The sequence below is a fragment of the Ceratotherium simum genome, chromosome 29 (genome assembly GCF_057802395.1).
Source record: "Ceratotherium simum simum isolate JZ-2026a chromosome 29, ASM5780239v1, whole genome shotgun sequence".
Classification (NCBI taxonomy): Eukaryota; Metazoa; Chordata; class Mammalia; order Perissodactyla; family Rhinocerotidae; genus Ceratotherium; species Ceratotherium simum.
Genome location: NC_141928.1, coordinates 6,484,673 through 6,512,300, shown reverse-complemented (window position 1 = coordinate 6,512,300; position 27,628 = coordinate 6,484,673). Strand labels below are relative to the sequence as shown.

General features: G+C 54.9%; 1 protein-coding gene across 4 annotated transcripts in view; it reads left to right on the top strand.

The window, feature by feature from the left end:
- FUBP3 (far upstream element binding protein 3) overlaps window positions 1–10,320 on the top strand; it is a 49,504-nt gene extending 39,184 nt beyond the window's left edge. For 2 of the 4 annotated variants that reach the window (XM_004423582.2, XM_087418915.1), the window contains exons 13-19: window positions 2,108–2,268; window positions 3,031–3,104; window positions 3,460–3,540; window positions 3,748–3,824; window positions 6,615–6,686; window positions 7,807–7,934; window positions 8,978–10,320. In XM_004423582.2, coding sequence (XP_004423639.1) covers window positions 2,108–2,268; window positions 3,031–3,104; window positions 3,460–3,540; window positions 3,748–3,824; window positions 6,615–6,686; window positions 7,807–7,934; window positions 8,978–8,986 — 602 coding nt within the window. In that variant the 3' untranslated portion in view covers window positions 8,987–10,320. The remainder of the gene's footprint in view (window positions 1–2,107; window positions 2,269–3,030; window positions 3,105–3,459; window positions 3,541–3,747; window positions 3,825–6,614; window positions 6,687–7,806; window positions 7,935–8,977) is intronic. The other 2 variants (XM_014782262.2, XM_087418916.1) reach the window with 2 other exon arrangements.
- Window positions 10,321–27,628: the final 17,308 nt, after the last annotated feature.

Genomic DNA, 27,628 nt, shown 5'->3' with positions numbered 1-27,628 from the left:
CAGGCCCATTCCCCCAGCTCCAGCCCCTGGACAGACGCTGCACCTCCCCGGGCCCCTGCTGGATTTCCATGATAAATACAGCAATGGTGACACATAGTGCGGCCAGCCCTGCTCTTGTCAGCCAGGCCTTTTAGCAGGTTTGATTAATTGCTTTACAATTTCACGTCCAGCCGGGGGGCCACTGGTGGGTCGCTTCTGCCCCCCATCAGGTGGAAGAATGGAGCAGGCTGCTGAATGAGTCTATAGACAGCCACCATGTGCCAAGCTGGTGACCTCATTTTGAAGGAAGATGAACTTAAATTAACTCCTTCCGGCCCCGTGCAGTTTTGTGCTGCCTCCTCACCTCATTAGCATGCTCCCAAGGCCGCGGGGAAGAGGGTGTGTGGGGCTGCCTGTCCCAGTGCCCAGTGGTGGGGGTTGTCTGGGCCTGCGGGCTTCTCTGGCTCAGGCGCACGCGCCCTTTTGTGCTCTTGCTCCAGAACCAAGTGGTGTCCAGGCAGAGGCTGGGAGGATTCCTTCGAGGGCTGGGAGCGCGGTGGAGAGGCCTCCGTTTATTCTTCGCTCTTCCCCAAAAACACTGTTGCCTAGGAGTGGAGCTGCTCACTTTTCATGATGCGAAGAAGATAAAATGCACCATCTATGAGGAAAGGGCAGTAGTTACAGACCGGGGCTTGCTGCACTGGCCGGTGCTGTCCCAGAGACAAGCGTGGTTGCTCAAAGGAGAACGTGTGGGGACGCTTTCCTTAAGCTGTAGCAGAACTTGAAGAAGATCGTGAGCACAAGACCTAGGTCTGCTTGGTTTTCTTAATTTGCTTTTAAATTTAAAACCACCCTAAGCTAAACTGACATATGCCCCAAGCTGATGTTGATCGAAGCTTCCTCCGAGTGCCGTCCATCTCCTGCTTTCCTTCCCACAGTGAACGGGCCGCGCGCTGCCTTCGGGAAGGACAGCTGGCCGCGGGCTCGTCTCCGCTTCTTGACCCGGCGAGTTGTCCTTCAGGATGCGATCGGAGCAGCCTCTGCCTGCTTAGTGTCCCCTTATCTCCTCCGCGATGGGTTGTGCAGACGTGGGGGTTCCAGCAGCGGGGGTGGAGGCAAGGTGGGAGTGGAAAGATTGTGGGCGTGATACAGTGAAATGACAAATGTGTTGTGACTCTGGGCAGGGAGGGGTGACAGAAGCTGGCCTTTCGTCTTTCGTTTTGATCGTTGGGGCTCCCTGGCACCCTGCAACAGATTTTTCCACAGATTGTCCTTTTCCAGTTTTGCAGAACTCTGTGCTCCAAGGTTTCGTTGTATTCTGGCTCCCCCCAGTTGAGCAGAGCTGTTCTGTAAGTTCTGAGAAATCTCAAAAGAAGAATCAAACCATTGTTGCAGTGGTGGAGCTTTTGTTACGCAAATTTCATTAAGAGACTGGGACTCTCACAGGTTTTTCAAAGAGTGCAACTAAATTTTCATTAGCCCCGCACTCCATACAGGCCTCTGTGACCCCCATTCTCGGGCTGCCTGTCTAGACCTGTCCTGCCCACGGAGGAGGCAGGGACTTGAGAAGTGACAGGATGGGATATCAAAGGCCTGAGTGGGTTCTGGGCATTGTTGGGGCCTGCGGCCGTCCGTTTCACCTGTGGAGGGGGGGAGACCAGTGTGGTGGCCCACGCGGGGGATGTAGGCCCCCATTGTGCCCTGGAGGGGCCATCAGGTTGCCATTCTTGTGCTGAGAAGGATGGAGTGCCTTCCCTGAGCTAAGGCCTCTGGCTGGGGTGGCTGTACGTTGAGCTGGCCCCCAAAGGCCAAGCTCCCTTGCATGCTACTGGGCCACTCCAGGCCTCCTCAGAGGATGTTGAGATGGGGACCAGCAGGTACCACCTGGTGTCTCTGGCCTCAGCCTGGCTCAGAGAGCAAGACCAGCTTCACTTCACACAGCTGGTTTTGCAAATGCGAGAGCCCTGGTTTCTGTTTGACCAATATAAAATAAATAGGACTTCTCTGCTCTAGGCAAGTGCTGTGTGCAGACAGTACCCTTCCCGCCTCCTCTCGAGCAGAGGACTGCAGGACCTTTGGGCTTGTCACAGTCACCACTCATTCTTGTCTGGTGCCTTCCTGCCTACAGGGGGCGAGAACATCAAAAGCATCAACCAGCAGTCGGGAGCCCACGTGGAGCTTCAGCGGAACCCGCCTCCCAACACCGACCCCAACCTTCGCATATTCACCATCAGGGGGATCCCTCAGCAGATCGAGGTGGCCAGACATCTCATAGATGAGAAAGTTGGCGTACGTACAAGGTCCTTTCCCCACCTGGCTTAATACTAGCTGGAGTTTCTATTGGATGTCCAAGGTACCTGTTTCTCCCCAGAACCTTGTACTTCCTGTGCCTTTCAGTCCTCACACCGTGTGAGGACGACCCCTCCCACTTTGCCGAGGGGCAGGTCGGGGCCCAGGGATCCCAGGGCTGGGCCCAGATGCGATGAAGGAAGCCTGGCAGAACACCCCAGGGCCACTGCAGCTCAGGCCCCAGAGCCGGGTCCCCAAAGGCTTAGATGAGCAGCTGGGGCAGCAGCCGTCCCCCAGCGCTGTGCTGGACTCCGCTGGCAGTGCCCTGGCAGCCAGCCCGCAGGCAGCATTCATTGACTCTGGCTTTAGTTTCAGGCGCCTCAAAGCAGATAAAGAAAGGGAGTGTTGATGGAGGACAGATTGGCCACTGCTCACCTCAGAGGGGACGTAGAAGGGCAGAAAGAGCCGTGGGCCAGCCTAAATTGACGGGAGAGTCAAGCAGGTTGGTCCCTACGCCCAGGGTGACGTGCTAGGGCAGGTGTGGTGGTGCCAGTGTCGGCTGTGTGGTGGTATTGGTCACTTGGGGCAGAAGCCCTTTCTGCACGTCAGTCCACTGTGGGGCAGGAAGGCTAGTGTGAGTGCCGTAGGTATCTTGACTTCACTGGACTCTGTCTCCCGAAAGCTGTGGTTTGCCTTGGGGGGGACCTGGGCAGGGGGAGGGTGCAGCCAGCAGGAAGTGAGAGTTCCTTCTGCCCGCGACAGGGTACCGGTCTTGGAGCACCTGGAGCCTTCGGACAGAGCCCCTTCAGCCAGCCGCCTGCCGCGCCTCATCAAAAGTGAGTCTTCTGCGTCGGTCTTAACTGGAAGAGTTCCCTCCCTCCCAGGAGGTCCTGCTTTCCAGCTACTTCTAGAGCGTGCCAGACAAAAAGCCTGCCGTTCTGGGTGTGGGCAGGACTCATGTCTTCACCTCTCACCAGTGATCCCTCCGCCTATCTGTAGCTCACTGACCAGTGCTGGGGGTGAGGGCCTTCCCAGAGGGCAGAGGGTCTCTGGTCCCTGCCAGCATCCCCGAGGGGAGCTCACCACCCTGGGCTGGGGCTGGGACAGGGGGCCGGGGAGCGGGGGGTTGCAATAGGCTTTCTGTTGTTGGGTCCTCAGCCCAGTGTCTTCATTTGTCTTCACTTTTTTCAGCACCTTTCCTCCAAGGAGCTCAGGGTGCTTCCCCAACCTCGCTGCTAAAGTGAACGGGAACCCGCACAGCACGCCGGTGAGGTAGGTGACCTGCTCTGACTGCGCCCAGCTCTCATCAGGGGCCGCAGGACCACGGTCGGCACCTGGCCACGGCCAGCAGGACCAGTGTGCTTGCCTGAGGGGGTGGGGGTGAGCAGTGAAGAGAGATGTGGGAGGGATGAGGAGGGGGCCGCAGGTGAGGAGGGGTGTGACCTGCCCCGGAACCAGTGACTCTCCTGTCCTCCACAGCGGTCCTCCAGCCTTTCTGACCCAGGGCTGGGGAAGCACCTACCAGGCATGGCAGCAGCCCACACAGCAGGTCCCAAGTAAGTGACTCCGGAGGAGGTGGGACTATACACGCCCCCCACGGAAAGGCCCAGGGCTGGTGGGCCTGAAACACCCTCGTTCCAGCTCTTGGCCAACAGGCCGGGGACCCCGGGGATGTCGGGCAGCCTCCTTGGGTGTTGGGAGCCACTGGTAGGCCCTGCCCTGGGTGCATGTACGCAGAGGGGGCTTCTGTGGAGATGGCGTGGCCTCCAGCTAGGTGGGACGGAGAGGACTGGCTCTCCGCGCCCACCTTTCTTTCCCATCTGCTCTGTCCTTCTCAGAGCTGTGGGCTTCTGTCACTTCTGTTCCTCACGACTGGGGGCCCACCAAGGGTGTGGTTTGGCCTCAGCCCCTCCTGCCCGACTCTGCCCCCTCTGGCCCTGCCCACAGCCCTGCCCCTCACCTTCTGCCTTCCCAAGCATCCCCATCCTTGCTGGGTGCCCTTCCCGCTCACCTCCTCTGGCCTCAAGGTGACCATCTCTCTCTCTTCTCTCCAGCGCTGGCTTAGAAAGGGACTCTTTCTGTCTCCTGAACTTTTCAGAAAGCACAGTTAGAGAGTTAGCTTTGCCGAGTGATGCTTCTCCAAGAAAACTGATGGTAAAAGAGAAAGTCCTTGTTGGAATCAAACCCACTCTCCGCTCTCCGGCCCCCACATTGGCTTCAGGAGTCATTCTTGAGTTTTATTGCTGGTAGAGCCCGTCTTGCACAGCCTTCAAAACAAAACAAAACCTTACCTTCGGTTACCTTGGCCCTCTGAAGTGCCAGCCTGCGTGTGTTTGGAAAGTTCTTCAGTGTTTCTGCAGATTGTCCTCACAGCATGCCAGGCTGCAGACCAAGCATTGCAGCTTTGCTCCCAGGGGACTGAGCCGGGGCTGGGGTTCTTCCCTGTCCCCTGGAGCAGAGTGCTGGCTGTGAAACTCTGCCCTGGGACTCCTGGTCACCTTCACAGCTGGAGCAGCACCCGGCCAAGGCTGGAGGCCAAGTGCTGTATGGCCTTAGGCCGTGCCCCCTGCTCTGGGGCCTGTTTTGTCGTCTGTGGAATGAAGGGTTTGGATTTGACTCTAGAGTACTTGCGAGCTCTGAAATTGCAGGTGGTATATTTTCCTTTTCTTCCCCAGTGTTTTCTTATGAAACATCTTAAACGTGCAGTATATTTTAAAGAACTTCACGTGAACCGCTGCACACCACCTAGATTCTCCCGTTCCCATTGCACTGCACCCACTTTGTTCCAGAGCCTGGCTGTGTTGTGTTTCCTCCTGTTCTGATCGGAGGGCGCCTCAGGATATGAGGTGACGCAGGTGTTCACATCTGCCCGTTATCCAGGACAGAGGACCTGTGAGAAGCCCTAGCCTGTGGGGAGTACATGACTTTACGCTGAGGGCCTGAGGGACACGTCCCTCTCCCTGGGGGCTTAGTTCTGCAGGGGCTGGATGCTGCTGCCTGCCACAGGCCCCGAGGCCAGGAGGGGTTGGCGGAGGCGTGCGGGGTGAGCCAGAGAGAACCCAGCAGTAGATGCCTGGTTTCCGGCCACTGTCTGCAGCTTCATCTTGCCGTGTCGAGCGTTGTCCGTTTATCCAGGGGGTTGGGAATTGAGAATTGGTTTTGGTCAGTGACGTCTTGTTTGGAAGAAAAATCCTGCTTGCCCACGCCCCCTGCAGCTGAGGGAAGAGTTCTTGCTGCCACATTCCTCTCTCCTGGCCCTCCCCAAAACCAGGTCATCCTGTTTTTAGCCTCCTGGTCTGAGTCCCTTCCTGCCCCAGTGGGAGGAGGAGGGGGTCTTCTCCCCCTTTCTGCCCCACTCCCGCTCGTTTCTTTCCCCAGCCCTACACACAGACTGTCCTCATCCCCACGCCCCTCCTCAGTCTTTAGTAAAGTCACTAGTGGGGACGACATTTTGCTGTGAAATGTGTTTACTAGCACGTTTTTCCTGCCTGCTGCAGACTGATTCCAGCAGAAGGAAAGACAGAGAAGGGGCTTAGCAGGCGGACACGCACGCAGCCCTGACCTCAGCAGAAGGACAGGTCCCGCCTTGTCGCTGTGCTGTCTTCTAACCCTCTTTATGCCCCGGGGCAGGATGCCGCTCTGCTGCCCCCACCCCCAGTCTTCACTGCTGATGCCAGGAGAGAACACCCCGGGTTATGCACGGAAGAGGGGGCGGGAACTACCCCACACACATCCTCCCCCCTCTGCTCCTACCCCAGAAAGGCATGAGGCTTGATTGGGATCAGGGGCGTGCTATGGCTGTCACCCCTGTATTGCGTGCAGCTCGTCTTTGTCATCCTCTTGAGCACAGTCTCTGGGCAGTTTTCTGTGTCTTTCCTACAGTTCTGCTTGTCCAGAGGGAAAGCCAGCAGTCTTTGAACAGGAGGGCCAGCTGAAGAGTGTGGTCAGCGCCATTTGGGTTCTTTGTCCCGTTTGAAGGCCAATCTAGGGAGCGTCAGACAGCAGTCACTCCAGCCCTCGGGGCTCTGCTCACCCACAGTGCGAGTCCCCGTCTGAAGGGGGTCAGGCTATTCCCGAGAGTTGCTCTTGAGAGGCGACAGTATGCCCAGCCCAGCCGCACAGGATCGTAGGTGCGCTCCTGCCCTCGGCCTGGGCGGACGTCCTCTCAAATGTTGATATGTCTCCTCTCCCGGCCAGCCTGCTGCCACCTTCTTCCTGGCCCCAGGGCCTGGAGCGGGCTGTGGAGCAGTGTGCGCCCAGGGGCAAGTGAGTGAGTGCAGAGAGCAGGGCCTGGAGTCGCGGGCTGGGGGCCTGAAGGCCTCACTGCTTTTGTGTTCTTCGCACAGGCCAGCAGAGCCAGCCGCAGAGCAGCCAGCCTGACTACAGCAAGGCCTGGGAAGACTATTACAAAAAACAGAGTGAGTGCGATGCAGGGCCCCAATCACAGAGCCCCCAGGCCTATAGACATAATTGTCCATGTTCCGTGTCACCTTTGTTTTCTTTCACATTTTCCCTGTGTGCCTTGATCTCGACGCCTGTCTTTGTCTTCCTCTGTCGCCTATGTGTGTCAGAGGACACGGGGTGTAGTCCTTTGCCATCCCCACCCCCACTCACTTTTCTCCCCCTTCTGGACTCCAGAGGACCTGGAGGGAGGTATGGCACGTAGACACGGGGACGGCTGTCCGGCCCTGGCCAGGACTCAGAGCAGCCGGGCGTCCCGTTCCCCGACTGTCTTGCTGCTGCCCGGCTCTTCTGGCCATTTCAGGGCAGGGGAAGAGGAAGGAGATGGTGCAGCTCAGGCAGGGAGCCCAGAGTTGGAATGGGTGCTGAGGTGTTTTTCTCCTGAATTAAGCTCTTTTTCTTAAGTGTGCCAGAAACTAAAACAGCCTTTTTAAAAAGAAGGAAAAAGCCTAATGATGACAACCAGAAACCCCCAAGTGAATCATTTAAAGTTAGTACTGAGTCCTCTGTGTATATTCCAAATCTCCTGACCCGGAGACTTGGGTGCTGGTGGGGGAGACGGCTCACGCGGCTTGAGCTGGAAGGGTGTGACTTGCTGGTTGAAGAGCTCAGGTCAAAAGCTTGGTGTTGGGTCTCATCACCGGGTCGCTAGCCATTCTGGGGGCTGGGGTGGGGGTCAGGGAAGTCATTGTCACCTGGACTACCTGGTCCGAGTCCTGATGCCGTCTTTTCCAGACCCAGGCTCACGCATCCAGGCCGGGCACCCTGCTCCCTCTCCCTGTCTGCCTCTGTTGGGCACTGGAAGCCGACCGGGCAGGCAGGCAGATGCGGAGAACAGGACTCTGACGGAGAAGATGCACGTGAAGGTCCTGTGGGGGTGGAGCAGGGGCCGGGCCACAGGGTTAACACCACTTCTTACAGCGCACCCGCCTCCCCCACGTCCAGAGGGAGAGCCCTGGGCACTTGTGCAGATGCCCCTGAGTCCTGGGACGCGATCCCTTCCAGCCGACAGTGTCCTTCGCCTCCCCTAAGTGTGTCGCTGCTCCCACTGACCCCAGCTTTTCCTTTGTCCATCAGGTCATGCCGCCAGTGCCGCTCCTCAGACCAGCTCCCCGCCGGACTACACGATGGCCTGGGCGGAGTATTACAGACAACAGGTCGCTTTCTACGGGCAGACACTAGGGCAGGCGCAGGCCCACAGCCAGGTCTGTAGCCAGTCACCCGCACTGCTGAGACTTCCAGGACCAGCCCTGACCCTCCCTTCCCTGCCCCCGTGTGTGCCTGATCCCGGGCAAGAGCGCTGGCCCTGGAGGAGTAGTCGGGCCCCTGCGTTGCTCAGCATGGCCTGTCTGCTGAAGCCCCGCTGCAGCCAGCCCAGCCCCTCCTCGCCCCAGAGAGGACAGGTTGGGGCCAAGTGGGTGAGGAATTGGTTGGGCAGCCCCGACGAGGAAGTGCCTGGTCTTCCCTCGTCCAGGCCCCAGATGGCAGTGCTGAGTGGCACTCAGCTTCTCCCCCTGGGCCTCCGTTTCCCCAGCTGTAAATGAGAGTGCCAAGCTTAGATGACTCTGGGCAAGCTTGGCACTGCCAGTAGGGACTGTGGCAGTCACGCCCCTCCACTCCTGAAGAGGGTAGTGGGCCAGGCTGTCACCCTTGGCCTCAGTCAGCAGTGAGGGGCAGCAGGAGGAGTGAGAGTCCTTGCCTTCTGAAGGCTGGGCAGGGCAGAGCAGAAACCTGGGGGACTCTGTCCAGACAGAGGCCAAAAACGGCTTTCTTGTTAACACAGAGAAGAGGGCCAGAGCTCCTGCAGGGCGTCTTTCAGGTGCATTTTCCAAGTGACCTGATGCCAGTCAGGTTCCCGTGATGGTGTGTCGGTCACCACAGGCCCTGGACCAGAGCTGGTTGGTCATCTCACAGCCACACTCTCTGGCTCTCTGGGCCTGGGCCCAGTGGAAACAGGTGTCAGGGCTGGTGGGTGACCAAGGAGACGTGTCGCTAGCTCGCTCCCCTCTCCCCGCCCATTGTACCCTGGAGAAAGAGACGCGCCAGGACCTCCTGTTCAAGGGAGGTTTTGTCTGGGCCAGATCCCGTGATGTGAGGCAGGGAAGGTGCTGAGACACTGGCCTGTTTGTGTGTGTCTTCGCCCGTAGTGGAGCCAGAGGGGAGTCACCTCCTCGCGACAGCGCCCAGACACAAGACACAACTGAGAACTTGCTGCCACAGGCTAACCTCTCTCCCCCTTCCTCCACAGGAGCAGTAGGACGGTGACCTGCGGCTCTTCTTTTCCCCGAAATCCTTGTGAGCAAAAATCTGTTTGTAACAGAGGTTTTTAGATTTGCAAACCTTTTCATGAAAAACCTTTGTTTTGTTCTGTGAAACACTATATTTAGATTAACAGAATTTTTCTAAAAATCGGGAAAATTAGTTACTAAAAATTGCTGATAATTTTTGTTTCATTATTTTTGTTTGTTATTTCAAATGTGTAAGCTCTGGGATTCTTTTTGGAGCAATACCTGCAAATTCAGGCACCAGAATGTGCCTCAGAGCAGTGACATTTCAACATGGTGTGTTTGTTTTGTTTTGGTTTTTTGCGTGTCTTTTTATTTACAGTTTTTTCTGTTGCAACGGAAAGTGGCTTGGAAGTCTTAGGTGGTTATGTAACAAATTCTTTTAAAAAATTTTTAAACAGTATTTAAATATTCTTAAATGTGTAAATTCATAAAATGTTATACTTCTAATTTCTTGTATCTTGGCTGTCTGGTTTTATTGCATTTTTTTAAAAAACTGAACTATTATGTATTGTAATTAATTATGTGAATTCTGAATTGAGACAGGTAATTGTATTGCTGTCCAGCAGGGGTTGGGAGGGGGCGTTTTATAGGGTTTGTATAATTTCTAGAGTTCTGGAGGGGTAATATAAAAATGTCTTCATGTGTTTCGCATATGTTTGTTCATGTCTCCATTACCAGTTGCAAGTGTGTATCTAAGACCTCCAAGCTTGTTTTAAAAACAAAACAAAAAACCTTTCTCTATTCTCTCAGAAATATAAATACTGTTATTTTTAATATTAAAAAGAAATTCGATATAACTTTTAACAAATACTGTGGAACATTAAACCGCATAAAAATGTAACTATTTTTTAATTCCAAGGTGTTTTTTGCTTTTTTCTTTTAAATGTTTTCTTAATATTTGTCGAATTAACTAGATGAATAAATAAATCTAGTATTAACCACAATATGAATTAAATAATTTTGATTTAATAAAAGGGATAATATGATTTCCAATGTTTACTGTAGTGTATCTTGTACAGATAACATGTATTTTTAAAGGAAAGAAAAACGGAATTGAAGCTATTTTTTCTTGCATCTTTAATTGACCTGAGGGACATTCCGTTTGAAACGTACTGAAGTTACAGTCTCGGTTTTTTCTCCGTATTTTCGTTATAATGCTTGAAATGTCTAACTATTAAAAAAGGCAATTGGAAAATGTTATGCATGTTGTTTTAAAAAAAAAAAGTGTTCTTTTTATTTGACTGACAATTCCTTTTACACTCTATATAATAAAATTCCCACAAGACACGTTGTGGGCGAAGTATTTTTAGTCTGTTTGCTTTCCGTTCTCTTGTTACTCCCCCTGCCCCCTGCCCGCTGCCCCCTGCCCCCTGAAATACAAAAAGCCAGGATTTTTGCACTTCTAGCCTATCGTCTCGCACTGCCTCTACCCGGCTTAGTCGGTGCACAACCTAGATTTCTAGCTACTTCATTAAGCTAATTTTATTTTAATGGCTTTGTATAATTTGACAGTTTGACATGAGAGCCTTGGTTACCACCAGCCCCTCTTACCTGTCACATCTAAGCGTCTCTTGACATGGGTGTGACACCGAAGAAGTCACTAACAAGTTTCCTCGATCAGAGGCGCTGCCCTCGGAAGTGGAGCTGGGAGATTCATTTCAGGGAGTCACGGTAAAGAGGCCGTGGTCAGCTCTGCAGCCCGGTCGGCATGCTTTCCTGTAACTGAGTCAGCACGCCCCCCCCCCCCCCCCGCCCGCCTCCACACATCCCACACGCCCTGCCTGGCACACGCTCGCCCCAGAAATTAGCACCTAATGTGGGTCTGCTCTTGGCCTGATGGATTTGGCTGCCACTTCCTTCCACCGTTGCCTGGTACGTGTTCCTGGCTGCGGCTGCCTGTGGCCCACTCCCTCCCTGTCCCTGCACTCAGCCTGTGGCTGTGCAGTGGGTGGCGTTTATTCTGTCTCAGCCCCATGCCCGCTGTGGGACACTGGGTTGCTGGGAGAGCTGGAAAGTGCCAGCAAATGTGCTCATTTTGTTTTCTTGTTTTCATTAAGGAAACAAAAAGGGGGTGTCCTTACCCAGAGGTTTAAATCACGGAGGGCCCTGCGGTGTCAGGATGTGCTGTGGCAGAGTGGGCCCTGGACTAGAGGGACATGAGGGGTGAGGAAGATCAGCCTTGGTCTCCTTGTTTTTCCTCCTCCCTTTGCCGCTGATGGAAGCAACTGGCTCTGAGCACAGCTCTGCGCTTTAGTGTTTGCACGTGCCCTGCCTCTGCTGCTAGCTGTGTATGGAGTCATCTCTTAATTTAGATGCACAGTGCTGTTAGGAGCCTGTTCAGAACCCTCCTTATGGCCCATGCTCGTGTGTGCCTTTCCAATTCTGGTCCCTTTTCTTTTCTCTGCCCCAAGCTTTAAGAGGAGGGGAAAACAAGCATCTGCGGCTCCTTTAGGAGGAAAAGGGGTGAGGAGACAGCCCATCTGCAGCCGTTCTGAGGCCTGCTGAGAGCCGGAAGACAAAAAGGAGATGTGGCATCTTTACACCTCTAGAGAATCGAGTTTGACGTTGAGAAATTGAATAGTAAAAGCCACTTGGAAGGAAGGAGGGGGTCGAGCAAGAGGAGGGCATAAACGCTGATGATGGTAATGGGAGTTAGGGAGAGGGCATTACAGAGAAGACTTCCTTCTAATTCATCTTCCAAGCTCTGTGCCAAAACAGCATTTGGCATGGTTCACAGGGAGCGATTGTGTGATAATGAACCCTAAGGTGTCCCTTAATTGAAGACTGAGCATTGTGGTTTGTGCCAAGAGTCATAAATGGTGCAGGCTTGCGGGAGGATGCATTTTCTTAAATGTATCGGTAAGTACAGATTAGCGCTTGTCCCCAGTGAAATGCCCATACTATAAATTATGGAAATCTCTCTCTCTTTCTCTCTCTGATGCAACCTTTTATTGAGGGGGAGGCGGGGTGCAGTACAGCAGGAGGCGGGGGGAAAGTTTGCAAGCATATGAAATTTGGCCTCTCATTAACATGGCGCCCAAGGAAGATGGTTTTCATCAGCAGTCTGCTGTCCTGGAAGGCTAAAGTGCTTGAAATGTACCAAGTTCAGCGATTGTATTCCATTAAGAAGCTGCATGGTCATCACTGGAAGGACAGTGTGTATTCGGGGGGGTGGGGGGCAGGGCAGGTGCCCAGTCCTGTCTTCAGAACCCTCGCCCTACCTCCCACCCTCCACCACACGCGCACGTTTAGTCTCTGCCAGCTGCCCAAGTTCAATATTCAAGGACCCGGCTGGGCTGTTCCCAACCCACCAAAGAGTCTGGTCTTGGGGTGGGGAGTCCTCTAGGCAGCGTGCCTCCATCCTTGCCCGGCCTCTCAATAGGGAGGAGACACTGTCTTTCCAGCGTCCCTCTCAAGTGGTAGCCATCCATGATGTCCTACGGCTCCCCTAGCAGGGTTGGCTGGGGCACAGATGGCACGTTGCAGGCCCAAGAGGGCGTTTGGACACCATGGAACCTCAGCATCGAGCTGGTGACAGTGGCGCTGTTCCCTGAGCCCCACTTCTGGTCCACTGGGGCCCAGCTGGGGTTTTTTAAGATGGGCTAATGCAAATGGTCCTGATAGACTCTTAGCGATTAATGGCCAGAAAGCGGCTTGACACTCAATTCTGCAGGGGGTGCTGGCCCTGGGCCCGCGTCTTGTGCGGGGTGGAAGGGGAAGTGAAGACAGGCCTCGTCAATGAACCCGTGAAACAATGGAACTCCGCTGGCCTTTGTCCTGAGGGCCTTTCAGTAGCTTCCAGCAAGGGACTTCCAGCCCTTTCCAGGCATCTCCTTTGATGGGGGTCTCCACATCTTGGGAGGTGGACAGCACTGTCCCTCCCGTTTTACAGGTGGGAGCTCAGAGGCAGGAGATCAGTGACCTGCCCTTATTCCCACAAGTGTGCAGGGGCCGGTTCTCTGCCCGGTTCTATGCTGTGCTCCATCTAGGGCTTCAATCGAGAGTGTCACGGCTGCCCACGGGGAGCTCGCAGTCCAGGAGGGGAGACACCACAGTCGCCACCAAGTGAGGTCATTGATACTGTGGGGAAGTGGCCCCAAACGTCATCACTGAGCGCCGACCGAGGGCCAGGCCCCGTAAGTGGGTTACAGTCAATCATTATCTTTGATTCTGTGTTTGCAAATTCACCTACTTACTAAAATTTCTGTATAACCTGAAAATCAATGCTCACCGCACTTTTGCGATCGTTTGCAGCAAAAAAAACTCGAGCTGCCTGATGCGCCTGTTCCCAGCTGAGGCAAATGAGGCAGCCCCCCACCTCCTTGTTCAGCTCTCCTCCCGTGAGCAAGTCTCCTTCTCACACGCTATTTAGTGCCATGGTTTTTGCATTTTTGTGCCTTCCGGTGGTGATTTTGCTATTTAAATGGCCCCCGAGTGTCGTGCTGTCTAGCGTTCCTAAGCACAAGAGGGCTGTGATGTGCCTTACAGAGGAGATAGAAAAGTAGGTGTTAGATAAGCCTTGTTCAGACATGAGTCACGGTGCTGTTGGCTGAGAGCTCAATGTTGATGAGTCGACAATATATATTAAATATGGTGTTTTTCAACAGAAACACACATAAAACAAGGTTATGTATTGATTGGTTGATGAAAATGCTGTGACCACTGGCTCAAAAGAGCCCAGCCCCATGTGTCCCCTGGGAGCAATGGTTCGAGATTCTCTGATTCAGGTTCGAGGTGACTTTATAGAACAGAACTGCCACAAATAATGAGAATCCACTCCTGCTACTCTTGGGGCCCACTTCAGAGACAAGGAAACAGGTTTGAATAGGTTCTTGCCAGTCACCCCAAGCGATGCAGGCAGCAGAGCCGGGCTCAGCCCTCAGTCTGACTGCACAGCCTGCCCACTTGGCTGGCCTTTGTCCTGTGGACACTCCTGTGGACAGAAACGGGCGTGTGTGCAAGGGACACCTAACTGGGTTCTAGAGGGACCTAGTAGGTCGGCCCACCAGAGGCAGCAGAGTGTAAGATGTAAACGTGTGGACACTCGAGCTTGGCTTTGAGACCTGACTCCAACACTCAACCGCTACGTGACTAAGGCTCTGTGCCTCAGTTTCCTCATCTGCAGTACAGGGATAAGAACTACCTACCTAATCACGGGGCTCAGGTAGGAGTCAATGACACGTATATAAAGCACTTGACACCTGGCTTATAATGAGCACTCAAGAAACGGCAGCTCATGGTCATGAGTCCAGGGATTCTGACTGCTTTGGTGGCTTTTTCTGCTCCACCATGAGCACCAGAAACAGACTGTGTGATCTGAAAAAAATGTCGGCCTCAGCACTGACCCTCTATCTTCTCCTGATCTCTCCAGGAAACCATGACCCCACGTCCAGCTCGTGGTCCCCTGGAGTCATGGCACCTAGGTCATTAGGAAAGAGTAGCCCCCAAGGGGCAGGTGAGGCAACTCTGGGAGAAGCCAGGACCCCGCCCACACACAGATGTGTAGGGGATGACTTTGGCTAGCAAGGGGGTGGATTGAGGCTGCTCGATTCTGGCCCACAAGATGACACTGAAGGAAATCTTACTTCAAGGGCATTGAACAGGAGTCTGTGATCCTCTAGGTCTCTCCCTCTTGCGTCAGGTTCTTTGATCTTGACTTCTCTGGGAAGCAGGTGCCTTGGTCCTGGCACCCACAGGGACCTGGTGACCCCCAACTGTCCCAGCTGTCACTCACTGCAGCCACTCTGCCAAGTGCACACCAGACATCCACACACCTTCCATTCATGTGGTGCGGTCAGGTGCTCTCAGCTGCAGCTCTGCATTTAAGGGAAGGATGACAATCAAGATTGGGTGGTGACAGGACGGGGACAATGGTTCTGTTCCCAGGACTGATGTCATGCCCCTAGCTCACCTGTCTGAGTGTATATGTGGAAATGTTCTTCCCCAACACTGCCTTTTCTTCAGTGCAGGGGAGAGAACAGTCACCTGGGGCATCAGAGGCCTGGCTTTTGTTCCCTAGGTGGACCGTGACTTCCTCTGTGACTTGAACAGGTCACATCTCTTCATCTCAGGTTCCCTTCCTCAGGAATTAGTTTCCAAATTGTGTTAGGCTGTGGTCAAGTGTTCCACAGTTGTTTGATTCAAATTTCAATAAAATATATTAAATGTGTTTACACATTTTTTATATAATTTTATTTATTTATTTATTTTCCCCCCAAAGCCCCAGTAGATAGTTGTATGTCATAGCTGCACGTCCTTCTAGTTGCTGTATGTGGGACGCGGCCTCAGCATGGCTAGAGAAGCGGCCCGTGGATGCACGCCCGGAATCCGAACCCGGGCCGCCAGCATCGGAGCACATGCACTTAACCGCTAGGCCACAGGGCCGGCCCTGTTTACACATTTTTAATTATAATTTTTTTAAAAAACACTATGCACTCAAGTATGTTATATACTGCATTTCCACTTTTCAATCTACTTGTCTATCTTTGTGCCAATACAACACTGTCATAATTACTGTACCTTTATAGTAAGTCCTTCAGCTTTGTGGTTCTTCAAGATTGCCCTGGCTATTCTCAGCCCTTTGCGTTTCCATCTAAATGTTAGAGTCAGTTTATCAATTCCCTACTCCCCACAAAAATGTTTTTAAATCTGCTGGGATTTTGATTGGGATTGCATTGAATCTATCGATCAATTTGGGAAGAATCAACAACCTGACAATATTGAGTCTTCCAATCCATGAACATGGTATATCCCTTCTTTGGTTTAGTTCTTTGATTTCTCTCTATGATTTTAGTAGTTTTCGGTATAGAGGTCTTGCACATCTTTCTTTCCATTTATTCCTGTGTTTTTGATGTTTTGGTGTTATTGAAAAACAGTATTTTTTAAATTTCGTTCTTCATTTCTCTGTTGCTGGTTGTAGAAATATAATTTATTTTTATATATTGTCCTTGATTCCAATGGCCTTACTTAAATTCCTTATTAGTTCTAATAGCCTGTAGATTCACTTGGATTTTCTACATTCAGAATCATGTCATTTAAGAACAATGATGGTGTCATCTTTTCCTTTCCAACCCTCACAGCATTTCTTTCTTTTTATTGCTTTACTGCTCTGGCCAAGGACGGCTGGTACATTGTTGACTGAAACTAGTGAGAGTAAGCATCCTGTCTGGTCTTGTTTGTGGTCTCAGAGGGAACACTTTCAAGAATTCACCATTAATTATGTTTGTTGTACATTTGTCGTACACACATTTTATCCAATAAGGAAGTTCCCTTCTGTTTCTAATTTGCCAAAAGTTTTGTCATGAATGGGTGTTGAAGTTTTCAAATGCTTTTTCTGCATCTATAGAGATCATCACATGATTTATCTCCTTTTAAACTTTAATATAGTGAATTACATTGATTGATTTTCAAATGTTAAACCAGCCTTGCATTCCTGGAATAAACTTCACTTGGTTGTAATGATTTATCTACCCTTCTCAAATATCATCAGATTGATTTGCTAATATTTTCGTTTAGGATTTTTGCATATATATTCATGAGAACAATTGGTCTATAATTTGTACCACAATTTATCCCACTGAAGACCTGCAACATGTCAACTTGTGCTACTTGCTTAACTCATTTCCATCAGGGTATGCCATTGCTGTTCACAATCCTGATGAGGAATGTTCTAACTCTGGATTGGTCTTTGAAGCCTGGTCTGCAGGCATCTTCTCCAGCAAAACTGTACCCAAAAGTTTACTACTCAGTTCCTTCCTGAGTTCCATGCTCAATTAGAGGCCAGGCAAGTCTCCAGCAAGCAAATCAGCTCACCGTGGCCAGTGGTCATTGTGCAGTTAACACCCACAACTAATACTGCTGAGCACCAGCTGTATTCAAGGCACTGTGCTCAGTCCAGGAGGATAAGGCAAAGCCACTTGTTCCCTCACAGAGCTTGCCATCCAGGAGAGGGGCTTGTTTATGCATGGCACTGGTTACTTAACAATTCAACTCTGAAACAAAAACTTCCCTCCTACACCTTCTCTTTGAATCAGTTTTATTAAAGAGTATCTAAGATAACACGCAGTTCAAAAACTATTGTTATTAACAACAGCTTATTTTTCTGAATCAGGATCACACCCATATTGTGCAACCGATTCAGAAATAACTCGGATGCTGAGGCTCCTGTGAAGCCATCATCTGCAAACTCCTTGTTTTGAATCTATCATCACCTCACTACTGCCATCGACTGTCAGACTATCTAGCAAGGAAATACTGTAAATGTGAACTTACAAATCTTTTGCTATTTCAATTCCACTTGTATCTGTTCTTTTTGGCTTTCTGCAGTCTGACTATGTTATACCTAGTGTGGTGTGGTATTTTTTGTGTGTTGGTTTTTTGTTGTTATTTGTTTTGTTTCTTTTTGTTTGTTTTGTTTGGGAGATTTTAAGAATTATTATTATTTTGTATCCTGCTTGGTGTTCTCGAGCTTCCTGGACTTGTGGTTTGCTGCCTGTCATTAATCTTTGAAAGTTCTCGGCCGTTATTACTTCAATTTCTTCTGCTCCCTCTGTCTTTCTTCTCCTTCTGGTATCCCAATTACGTGTATGTTGCACTTTTTGAAATTGTCCCACAGTTCTTGGCTATTCTGTTGTTTCCTTCATTCTTTCTTCTCTTTGCACTTCAGTTTGGGAAGTTTCTATGGACATGTATTCAAGCTCACTGACTCTTTCCTCAGCCATGTCCAGTTGACTGATGAGCCATCAAAGGCATTGTTCATTTCTGTTACACTGTTTTTGATCTCTAGCATTTCCTTCTGGTGCTTTCTTAGAGCTTCCATCTCTCTGCTTATACTACCCATCTGTTGCCTTTTCTGTTGCATGTTGCCTTTTCTAGTAGAGCCTTTTACATTATTAATTACAGTTATTTTAAATCCCCTGTCAGATAATTCCAGCATTGGTGTCATATCTGATCTGGTTCTGATCTTGCTTTGTCTCATCAGATTGTGTTTTCCTTGCCTTTTGGCATGCCTTATAATTTTTTGTTGAAAGCCAAACACGTTGTATCAGATCATAGGAGCTGAGGAGATTGGCTTTTAGTGTGAGGGTGTGTGTTAACCTGTCCAGGAATTAGGCTGTGCGATGTGTGCTGCAGCTGTAGCTGCAGGAGGCTTCAAATTCTCTTAGTGCCTCTTTTTGCCTCCTCTCTCGACTGTGGCTTCCCTACATGCTCCTCCTCAGATAGAGCTGGAGTCTTGCAGCTCTTTCAGCTGTAATCCACCGTTAGCCTACTGGAGCCCCACTGGTGTGCTGGTGAGGTGTGGGAGAGGGGGAGCGTTCTAGAATCTTCCAATTAAATGTCAGTCTTTGAGTGGGCCCGTGTCTCAGGCTGTTTCTCCACCGTAGAGCTTTTCCCCCTGCTACCTACTCTCTTCTCTGGTTGCAGCAACTCCCAGTGAATTTCTGGAAGCCCTGGCCCCTGTTGACTGTATTGGCTTGTTTTTCCCCCTTGGGTGAGACAGGAAGGCTGGAGAGGAGAGGAGTTCCCTTCCCCAGCTGTGATCAGGCTCTGGATGTGTTTCGTCAGAGTTACTCTCTCCCCACCCCAGCCAGGGACACTAGAGGGTCCTCTCAGATCTTCCCCTAGGGCACCTGGTGGGGCTCCTAGAGGGAAAATCCATGAAAGCATGAGCCCGCCAAGACCAGGGAGCCCAGGACTTTCTCACTCTGATGCCAGTCCACACTGAGCCTCCAGCAACTCGTCAAAACCACCATTTACATGTTCCTCCCAGTTTGCGGCCCCAGCGATTCTGCTCCAGGTGAACAGCTTCAGCTGTGGTTCCCCAGACTCCCCGTCTCTCCAGACTACAGGGTGGTAGTTTGCTCTGCAATCTCAGTTCTCTGATGGGCCCAAGAAAACTTGATTTTCAGTTTGTCCAGCTTTTCTTGATGTAACGACGGGAGTGATGACTTCCAAGTCCTTTCCGTGTTGGAGCTGAAAGCGGAAGTCTTATACCTTCTTTCTAAATTAGATTCCTTTGTAAGATTTCATCTGAAGAAAGCATTTCACTGCTCATCACACACTTGAAGCCTCCCATCTGGGCATGTGAAAGAGCAGCTCCTCACTTCATGGGGGTTGTGGGTCTGGTCACAGAACTGGGCGCCACGGGCCAGTGGTTCTAAGCAGCCCCTTCAGGAGAGCTGTGGGGAACAAGAGGACATTCCGACCAGCTGGAAAACAAGGATGCAAGGCTTTTCTCCTTGAAATTTCATGACGAATTCCAAGACTCTGGCTAACATCCTGCAGCATAGTCTGGGCACTGTGGCTGTGCCTGGCTTGCTCAGAAAACATCAGCATCTTGAGGACAGAAACCAGATGGGTCCTCTTGGGCCTCTCAGTGCTCAGACAGGGCTGGCACAGTGCGAGAGCTCAATAGATGCTGGTTGAACTAATCCACCTGTCGCTAAAGTCTCCAGGGACTGCAAGCTGCCAGGGCTGGGCTGATGTTGAAGGGCACGACTCGCCCTTGCTTGCTGGATGTCCCTAAGCTCCAGATTCAGCCTGGCACATTGTGGGTGTGCATTAAATATTTGTATAATTAAAATAACCATATGGTGATCTGAGAGTCTGGAGTGTCCAGAAGCCTCCAGAATAAATACAACTTGTGACTTACTGGACATCCGGAGCAGCAGATTTCCCCTGCGCTGTAGCTATGACTTATGTAACTGGTCTTCAGATGAGTTTGTCTTCGCTCATTGCCCAAAATCTGCCTCCAGACAGAGAGGAGGGGAGAGGTGGGAGTAAGTAAAGATTGGAGTAGGTAAATGAGTCTAAAATTAAAAATCTCCATTCAGCCCAGTTTACACCCTTTCTCTGACACCTCTACAGTCCGGAGCATGGGGCTTGCATGGGGGCACATTGATATGAAGATGCAACCCCTGGGATTTTATTCTCTGGCTATAGGGAGCCAGAGGATAGAGAGAGAGGAGAAGGGCACAGGATTAGAGGTCACTCGTTACTCTTGCTGAGCCTCAGTTTCCTCCGCTGTGAAATGGGGTGAATGTCGGGACATCTCTTGCAGACTTGCTATGAGTGGTCAATAGTCACACAAGCGTGTGCTTGACCCAGCACTCGGCATGGGAGCAAAAAGACGCTCTCAGAGAGCAGGAACCGTTGCCTCTTTGTCCTCCGTGCTGTTGACGATTTTGGAACTAGGACAGCAACGATGACAGAGATGCTACAGGAGACGCATCCCGCCGTGTGGACGGGATACAGGCTGGAGACGGAAAGGCCTAGGGAGTCTGAGGCCCTGGCTGGGGCCAGTAGGAGGGAAAGAAGGGCCTTGAGTGGGCCCAGCACCCTGCAGAGGGTCCCGCTGGCTCTGGCTCTCACGTCTGAGGACACGTCATCCTGCTTGCTCATGGCTACTTAGGTCAGAGCATTTGTGGCTGGGCCTCAGCATCTCTTCCCACGTCCTGGCTGGGTCACAGGGTTCAGAGGATCTGGGCTGCCCTGGCCTGTTGGCTGTGCCAGCTCGGTAGGGGCTGGAGGTCCCCAAATGCCTTGCTGGGACACAGAGGCTTCCTCGTGCCACCCAGAGAAGGTAGGCAAGTCCAGAGGCCTCTCTGTCTTTCTGGAGCCTGCTCATGCCATCACGTCTCCATCCACGCCATCATTCATTCACTGGCTGAGCACCCACTGTGTACCAGGCCCCAGAGCTGGCCCCGGAGACCAAAGAAGATTCAAGCATGCTCCCTGCCCTCAAGGAGCTCCCAGTCCAATCACCAGGCTGCTGGACAGGTCAGAAGGGACTGTGGAGTTCATCTCCGCATGCCTCACGCCTAGTTCCTCCGAAGCCTGAAAGCTGCTTCCCTGCCCACTGGAACAGCCTCTTGGGATTGGCAGACAACACACAGGTTCCTGAGTCACAGTGCCTCTGGCCTCAGCAGCCCAGCCAGGAGGTTGTACGAGACAGTAATTAAGGCCCAGCCCTGGAGTCAAGTTGCCTGGGTTTGAGTCTCAGCTCTGCTCTTTGCTCACTGTGTGTGACCACGGGCACGTCAACGAAACTGCCCCTTTTGCCTTCCTTCCTCAAATGGGATGGCAGGGCTGCAACAGCCATTTTGTGACCGTGAGAACAGAGGGAACCTCAGGCCTCTCATCTTTGAGCTGCTGAGCCAAGGCCCACAGATACCCACCTATCTCTGCAGTCTGATATGTGAAAAAATAAACCCCTTGTTTTATTGAGCAGCCATCAAGGTCAGGTCCACTGTTGCTTGGGGCCAGAAGTGTTCCTGACTGAGACACTTAACTTCTCTGTGGCTCAGTTTCCCCTTCTGGGAGATGGGGATAATTATAGCAGCTACTCCAGTGTGTTGGGGTGAAGATGGATTGAGAAAATCCATGTGAAGTACTTAAAAGCACTGGTACTTAGTGAGTGCCTGGCAAATGTTAATTATATTATTATTATTCATTTTTTTCCCCATTCCAATCGCTATTGTAAAACGTGGACCACAGACTCCTTAGCATACGGGTCAACTTCCTTAGCATATTGGTTTGCTTTTCAGTGTCCCTTTGTAGGCCATATTTGGTACCCACCTTCATACTTTCCTATCTCCCGAATTTCCAAGCACAACCGTGCATTACTTTTTAAATGTAATGAATTGTCAGTGTTGTCCGTATATCGAGTACTTTCTCCACCCTATGAGCTTTTCAGGCATGATGTCTTTTATTCCTCATGACAGCCCTCCCAGTGGAGGTTCTATTGTTATCCCCATTTTGCAGATGAAGAAACTGAGGCTCAGAGAGGGGAACTAGGTGCCTTGGCTCCCAGCCAGTAGCTGCTGGAGCCAAGACCGGACTCACATCCTCAGGTCTCTGGGGCCTGGGGCATCTCCTGATGCGCCCAGGAGACCTGTACATGTGGGGCTGAGTGGTCTTTGGAGAGGGGGCAACAATAGGAATGACAGCCACAGACATCTCTTCGGCATGAGATAGGAATGACAGCCACAGACATCTCTTCGGCATGAGCTCACTCATGGGGCACATCGGGCTGTACAAGACAGGCGGGTGATTCTTCCCACCTTACAGATGAGCTTGAAGCCACTTGGACAGAGGTGTCAGAGCCAGCGAGGCACCAGAGACACCAGACTGGCCTAGGAGAGGCTGCCACCACCTCTGGCCCCACCAAGGTGCACCCCCACCCCCCTGAAAGCTGGTCTGAGAGGGCCAAGACTGGGTCTGCCCTGGGCACCCTGGGGCCCCCAGGGCTTTGTACAGGGCCTGGGACACAGTAGGCAGGAAATGTTTGTTGAACAAGGAGTGACCAGAGCGTCCAGGATTCTTCCTGAGGCAGGAGATGGTGTGGATGGCAGCAGGTGGGAGTGGGGAGCAGCAGCATTAGGGCACAGCTCACTGTCACAACCTCCTCTGCTCTGGGGCCATCCACCTGGAGGATGAGCAAGTGCAAGGGCCCTGAGGCAGGAAGTCCCAGAGATGGTGAAGAAGGGCCAGGCAGGTCAAGTGTGGAGCGGGAAGAGCCTCTGGAGAAAAAAGGGGGTGTGAACGAGTTGGGAAGGCTTCCTTCTGGCTGCTCCTAGACTCACCAGAGATGCAGGAAACCGGTGAGGGTGAGGGGCCGAGGCCAGAGGCCTGGAGAAAGAGGGGCAGGGAAGGGCGCTGCCCATCTCCCACCCACCCCACCCAGCCTCCCTTTCTCTCCATCCCTCCTGCCTGCTTTCCCCCGGACCCTTTTCCCCTCGCACCCCAAGCTCTGTGTTTTGAGCACCCCAATCCCTTCCTCTTCCTGCCTCTCAGCCATCTCTCTCACTCTCAAAAGTCTCCCCAGGCCTCGAGCTCTTTTGGAATCCCTGCCTCTGCTTCCTTCAGCTCTCCGTGTCCTTGTGTCTCCACTTTTCACTTTGGTTTTCATCTAGATCCTTCCATCCCGGCCTCTCTCCGCCTCAGTCTCCCTCCCTCTCGGCCCCTTCTGCCTCCAGAAGCCTGCGCCAGCCTCCCGCATTGCCGCGCCTCTCCCGGGGTCGGAGCTTCCCTGAGCGTCTCTGCCCTCCGTCCCACCGCATTGATCTGCCCGGACTTCGGCGCTGGCATCGGAGGGCTGGGGAGGGTTCCGGGAGGCGCAGGGGAGGGGGCACCCCGCCCTCGGCGCCCAGAGAGACTCGCGTGCCGGTCACCTGCCGGCCGGGGCGCCGGCTCTGCGACGAGGCCTCGACGTGGGCGCCCCGGGGCGCGCCTTTGTCTCTTGCGGGCCGCGGAGGCTAATTAGACCGAGGGAGGGGCGCTGTCCCTATTCACCGCGCCGCGGCCGCCGCTCCGCCCGGCAGCCCCGCGCAGGCCCGGCTGAGTCACGTCTATTGAGACCGTTGCTGCGGCCCGTGCCCCCCGCCCCACCGCGGCAGCCCGTCGCGCCTTTGTACGCGCCGGCGGGGATGCCCTGGAGCCCTGAGCGGTCCTGCGGGAACCGGGGAGGAGCCACACGGGTCCCACGCGAGGAAGGACTTTCCCTGGGCCACGGCGGGAATGGGGACTGGAAAGACTGAGACTCAGATATCAGGAGAGAGAAATGGGAGGAGGAAGCCGAGAGGGGGCGGGAGGGCAGGCGAGAGAGGAGAGAGCGCGGGGAAGGAGGGAGAGACGGAGAGGGGAAAAGAGAGACGCAGGGATGGGGAGAGCGACGGCGGCGATGGAGCGGAGGAGGGAAGCGGAGGGAGCAGACGGGACCGCGTGCGGGCGAGGAGAGGCGGGGGCGCCCTGCGCGGGGTCGGGGGTGCGGCGAGGACGCGCGGGAGGCAGCCGGACGCACCGACCGCGGGATGCGCGGACGGCGCAGGGGCCCCACTCCCGCCGCGGGGCTGGGGCGCAGGGGGCTGGGGGACTCAGGTAGGGGGCCGGGGCGCGGCGCGTCCGAATTCTTTGCCTTTTCTTCCTCGGGCTCATTCCGGCCGATCGATACCTGCGCAGGACCTGCCCCCGCCGCTAATATCTTTTTAATGAGTTCGCGGGGCTTAGAGCGAGCGCGATCTGCCCTCCAGGGTGGATTTTCCCCCGGCAGATGTTTCGGGAGGAGGAGGCGCGCGGGGCCCCCGGGAGGGGGGACAAATCTCTCCCTCCGAGGGGCGAGGGCAGAAGACTTTCTTCCAGAGTTCAAAAGAAAGACGGTCTTTCACTCGGCCCCCCAAAATGTATTTCTCAACGGACAATGGGCTCCTTTCTGCGCCTCCGAGGGCCAGCAGGGCTGGAGGGGCGGGGTCCCGTGCGCCTTGTCCCCGCCTGACCGACTCGCGCCCCCCTCCACCGGGGCCAGGGCAGCCGAGCGAGGGCGCGGGAGCCGGGAACCTGGCCTCCTCTCCGAACGCCCCAGTATTCGGACTCGGGCGCACCGGCGAGAACGAAAGTGCCCTGCAGGCCGGGCCGCGGGGCCTGGGGACCCCTGGGCCGCCCCCCACCCCCTGCCCTGGCTCTCGAGGTTGCGGCTGCCAGGCCCGAAGGGGTGCGCGCCGGTGTCTCTAGGGGAGGCAGGACAAGTCTCCGGGCTTGGGCCGTGACTCCCATTCTCTCCGCGCTCTGCTCTGCTCGGGGCAACAAGTAGCAATCAGCCGGCCCCGGGCGGCCGCGGACCCCGAGTCCCTCTTCACCTGCCCCGACCCGGCCACCCCTCCCGGTACCCCCCAGCCCTCACTCCCCAAGTGTCCCTCAGTCCGTGTGTCCGTCGGCTTGCCGCTGACTCCCTCTCTCCACTCCCGTGGGCTCGGGGAGAAGGGGGAGCCTGGGCCACGAGGATGACCTCCGAAGAGCCGCGGCCGATTGATTCGTTCCGCCCGGAGCCCGGGCCGCGTGAATGGGGGCCCGGGCGGCGGCGGCGGCGGCGGCGGGGATAAAGATGTTCTCCCCGAAAGGGGAGGGGGCGCGGAGCGGGAAGCGGGGCCATTCACTCCTGGCCCGGCCCCTCGGGAAGCTGCGCCGAAGAAAGGGGGCCGGGGCCTATTCAAGCCGTACAGCCGCCCACAATGGACCGATATACTGGGGGCCTCTCTATTAACGCCCATGAATATTAAAGAGATCTCGGAACCGCGGCCTGCGGGCGCGAGGGGGGGCGGCGCCTGCGAGCTCTGGCCCCGCCGGGCCTAGGGGAGGGGGCTTCGGCGCGGGCACACTCTGCGCCTGGGCCCCGCGGGAAACGACACGCTTCATCCGCGGAGAAACCCCGGAACCTGCAATGTTTTCCCTCGCAGTCTCAGCGAGGAGAGATGCACGCGCGGGGGCCTTGCTCCGCAATTCCAATGGGCCCTGAGATTGGACGCTCTCTACAGGTCCCCCTTTCCCAGGGGTTTACGGATAGACCAGAAGCACAAAATTTGAGCGCGCGGTGGAGACGCACGGGGCCAGCGGGCGCGCGAGCTGCCAGGCTGTTCTGGGCTCCGCTTCTGCCCCGTCCCCAGCTGCGCTCCCTGGGTTTGCGGGTCCTGGGGAAAGGAATACGGCTCCCTGGCCGAGGTCTGAGCCCTCGGTCCTTTCACCTTCTGACTCTGAGGCGGGGGGCCAGGACCCAAATGCAGTGCCCCAGGTCGGAGGGACCCACAGACTTGAGGGCTTTTCTCAGTGAAGGGTGGCCTGGGGTTGGCAAAATCATGGGGGCTTTCAGAGGAAAGTGACCTGACCCAAAGAGACAAGGCGGGAAGAAAAACTCAATTCACAAAATCCGACCCAAATCGTTGCACAGACAAGGACATTGAGGCTCAGAGAGGAGAAGGACGGTCCCAAGTGCGCCGGAGGCGCTGAGGTTAGCTGCGGGGCTCGGGAACTGAGCTCGCGGCTCCTGGCGGCGCTCCCCGACGTAGTCTCCGCCGCCCCGGGAGCATTTTCCCCTCCACCAGGTCTCCTTAGAAACCAAGGCCCAGGCGCCGGGGAGGCTCCCGTGCCAGGACTCTGTCTGCCCCCTCGGACGCGAACCCCCGGCTCAGGCCGGAGCCGGTGAGACTCCCCGGCGGCCTCGGGAAGGGAATGGAGGTTCCGGGAGCCTAACCCGCGGCCGCGCTCGCTCCTCCGCAGGGCTGCCCTCTGCTGGCGCCGGCCCGACGGTCGCGCCTTCCGCCCGGTGCAGCCTCTCCCAGGCATCAGCCTCGAGGCGGACCTCTGGGTCTGAAGGCTGGCAGTTGCCTCCTTCCTTACTCTAGCCCCGATGCAGACCCCGCTATGTCGGAGACTACTGGCCGGAACCGGGCGCTCAGGGGCCGGAGTCCGTGGCTGCCAGGTGTGAGGCTGGCTCAGCAAAGGCCGGACCCCGCGGTGAAGGGAGCTCTTTGCCAAGGGGCATGAGGAGAGTGACTCCTTGTGGGGTGGCAGGGGCCCCCGCCCCTCCGCCCAAGTCCCAGCGCCGCAGAGAAGGCCTGGGGAGTCCCCTGCCTCCAGCTAACCCGCGAGCCCGACCCACGCCCTGAGGGTCCAGAAAACCGGGCTCCCTTAACCGAATCTGAAATTGCGGGGGGGGGGGGCAGGTGTCCTCATCCCCCCACCTCCCGTGTCTGGGGCTGGAGTTGGGGGCTTGAGGCTAACCCCAGGAGGCAGCAGGGCCTGTAGGAAGCTGTGGCCTTCCCGCACTGGCTCCAGGCTCAGCAGCTCCCTGTCTCTGGAGAGAGACGAGAGAAACGGGGCTGGTGCTCCGAGTGCCTTGGATCCTCTCGGCGGAAAGTCTACTGGTGGGGTGGGGGTGGGGGAGCAGAGTAGGGAGGAAGAGAGAGAAGAAAGCCAGAAGAGAAAGAAAGAGAGGAGGCGAGAAGGAAGGAGTGCGAGCACGCAGCGGGCTTCCCTAAGTCGCAGCCGAGCGGAGGAGCCGGGAGGCTGGAGCCTCAAGCAGAGCGCATACCGCGGCCTGGCCCGGGGCTGCCTGGGGATTCGGAGGGCGTTGGCTCTGGGGCACGGCTGCTCCCACACAGGACGGTCCGGGGACTCTTTCGATCCCCCTTGTATCCGGCAGGAAAGCCCTTTCCGAGCGACCTGCGGCTAGTACGGATTTCGGTCCGCTCTTCCCGACCCCGACCTAGCCCCTCTAGGGTCGAGAAACTGGTTGCTCATGAAGCCGTCTCAGGCCGGGCTCAGCCCCGACGGCGACCGCAGCCCCGCCCCGGCAGCCCTCTCCCCCCCGGGGATGAGCTTCCCACCCGGCTGCGGGCAGCAAGCGGGGAAGGTGGAACGGCCCGTGTGAAGCGAAGCGCCGGCCTCGGCAGCGCCGTCTGCGCAGGGTATCAGCGCGGCCCGGGCGGGGCCTGCCGGATCTCGGGCGACGCCCGCAGTCTGGGGCCCGGAGCCCCGGAGAGCCCGGAGCGGGGCCGAGGAGGGCAGCGCAGGACCGGGCCGGGCCGAGAGGGCCAGGGAGCGGAGGGGAAGTGAATGCCGGCCTGGCTGGGTCGGGATGGTGAACGCAGATCCGGCCTGGGATGGTGGGTGAGCGCGGGGCCCGCGGGGCCAGAGGCCAGGCGTCCCCTCCAGCCAAGTCTGGTCCCTGAAGCCCGAGCGAGCTCCCCTGCCCTCCACCGTCCCCTCCTCTTCTCCCCGCGGGCTGAGCCCCCCTCCCTGCCCGTCGCTTCCCACGGGGAGAGGAGGAGGAAGAGGAGGGG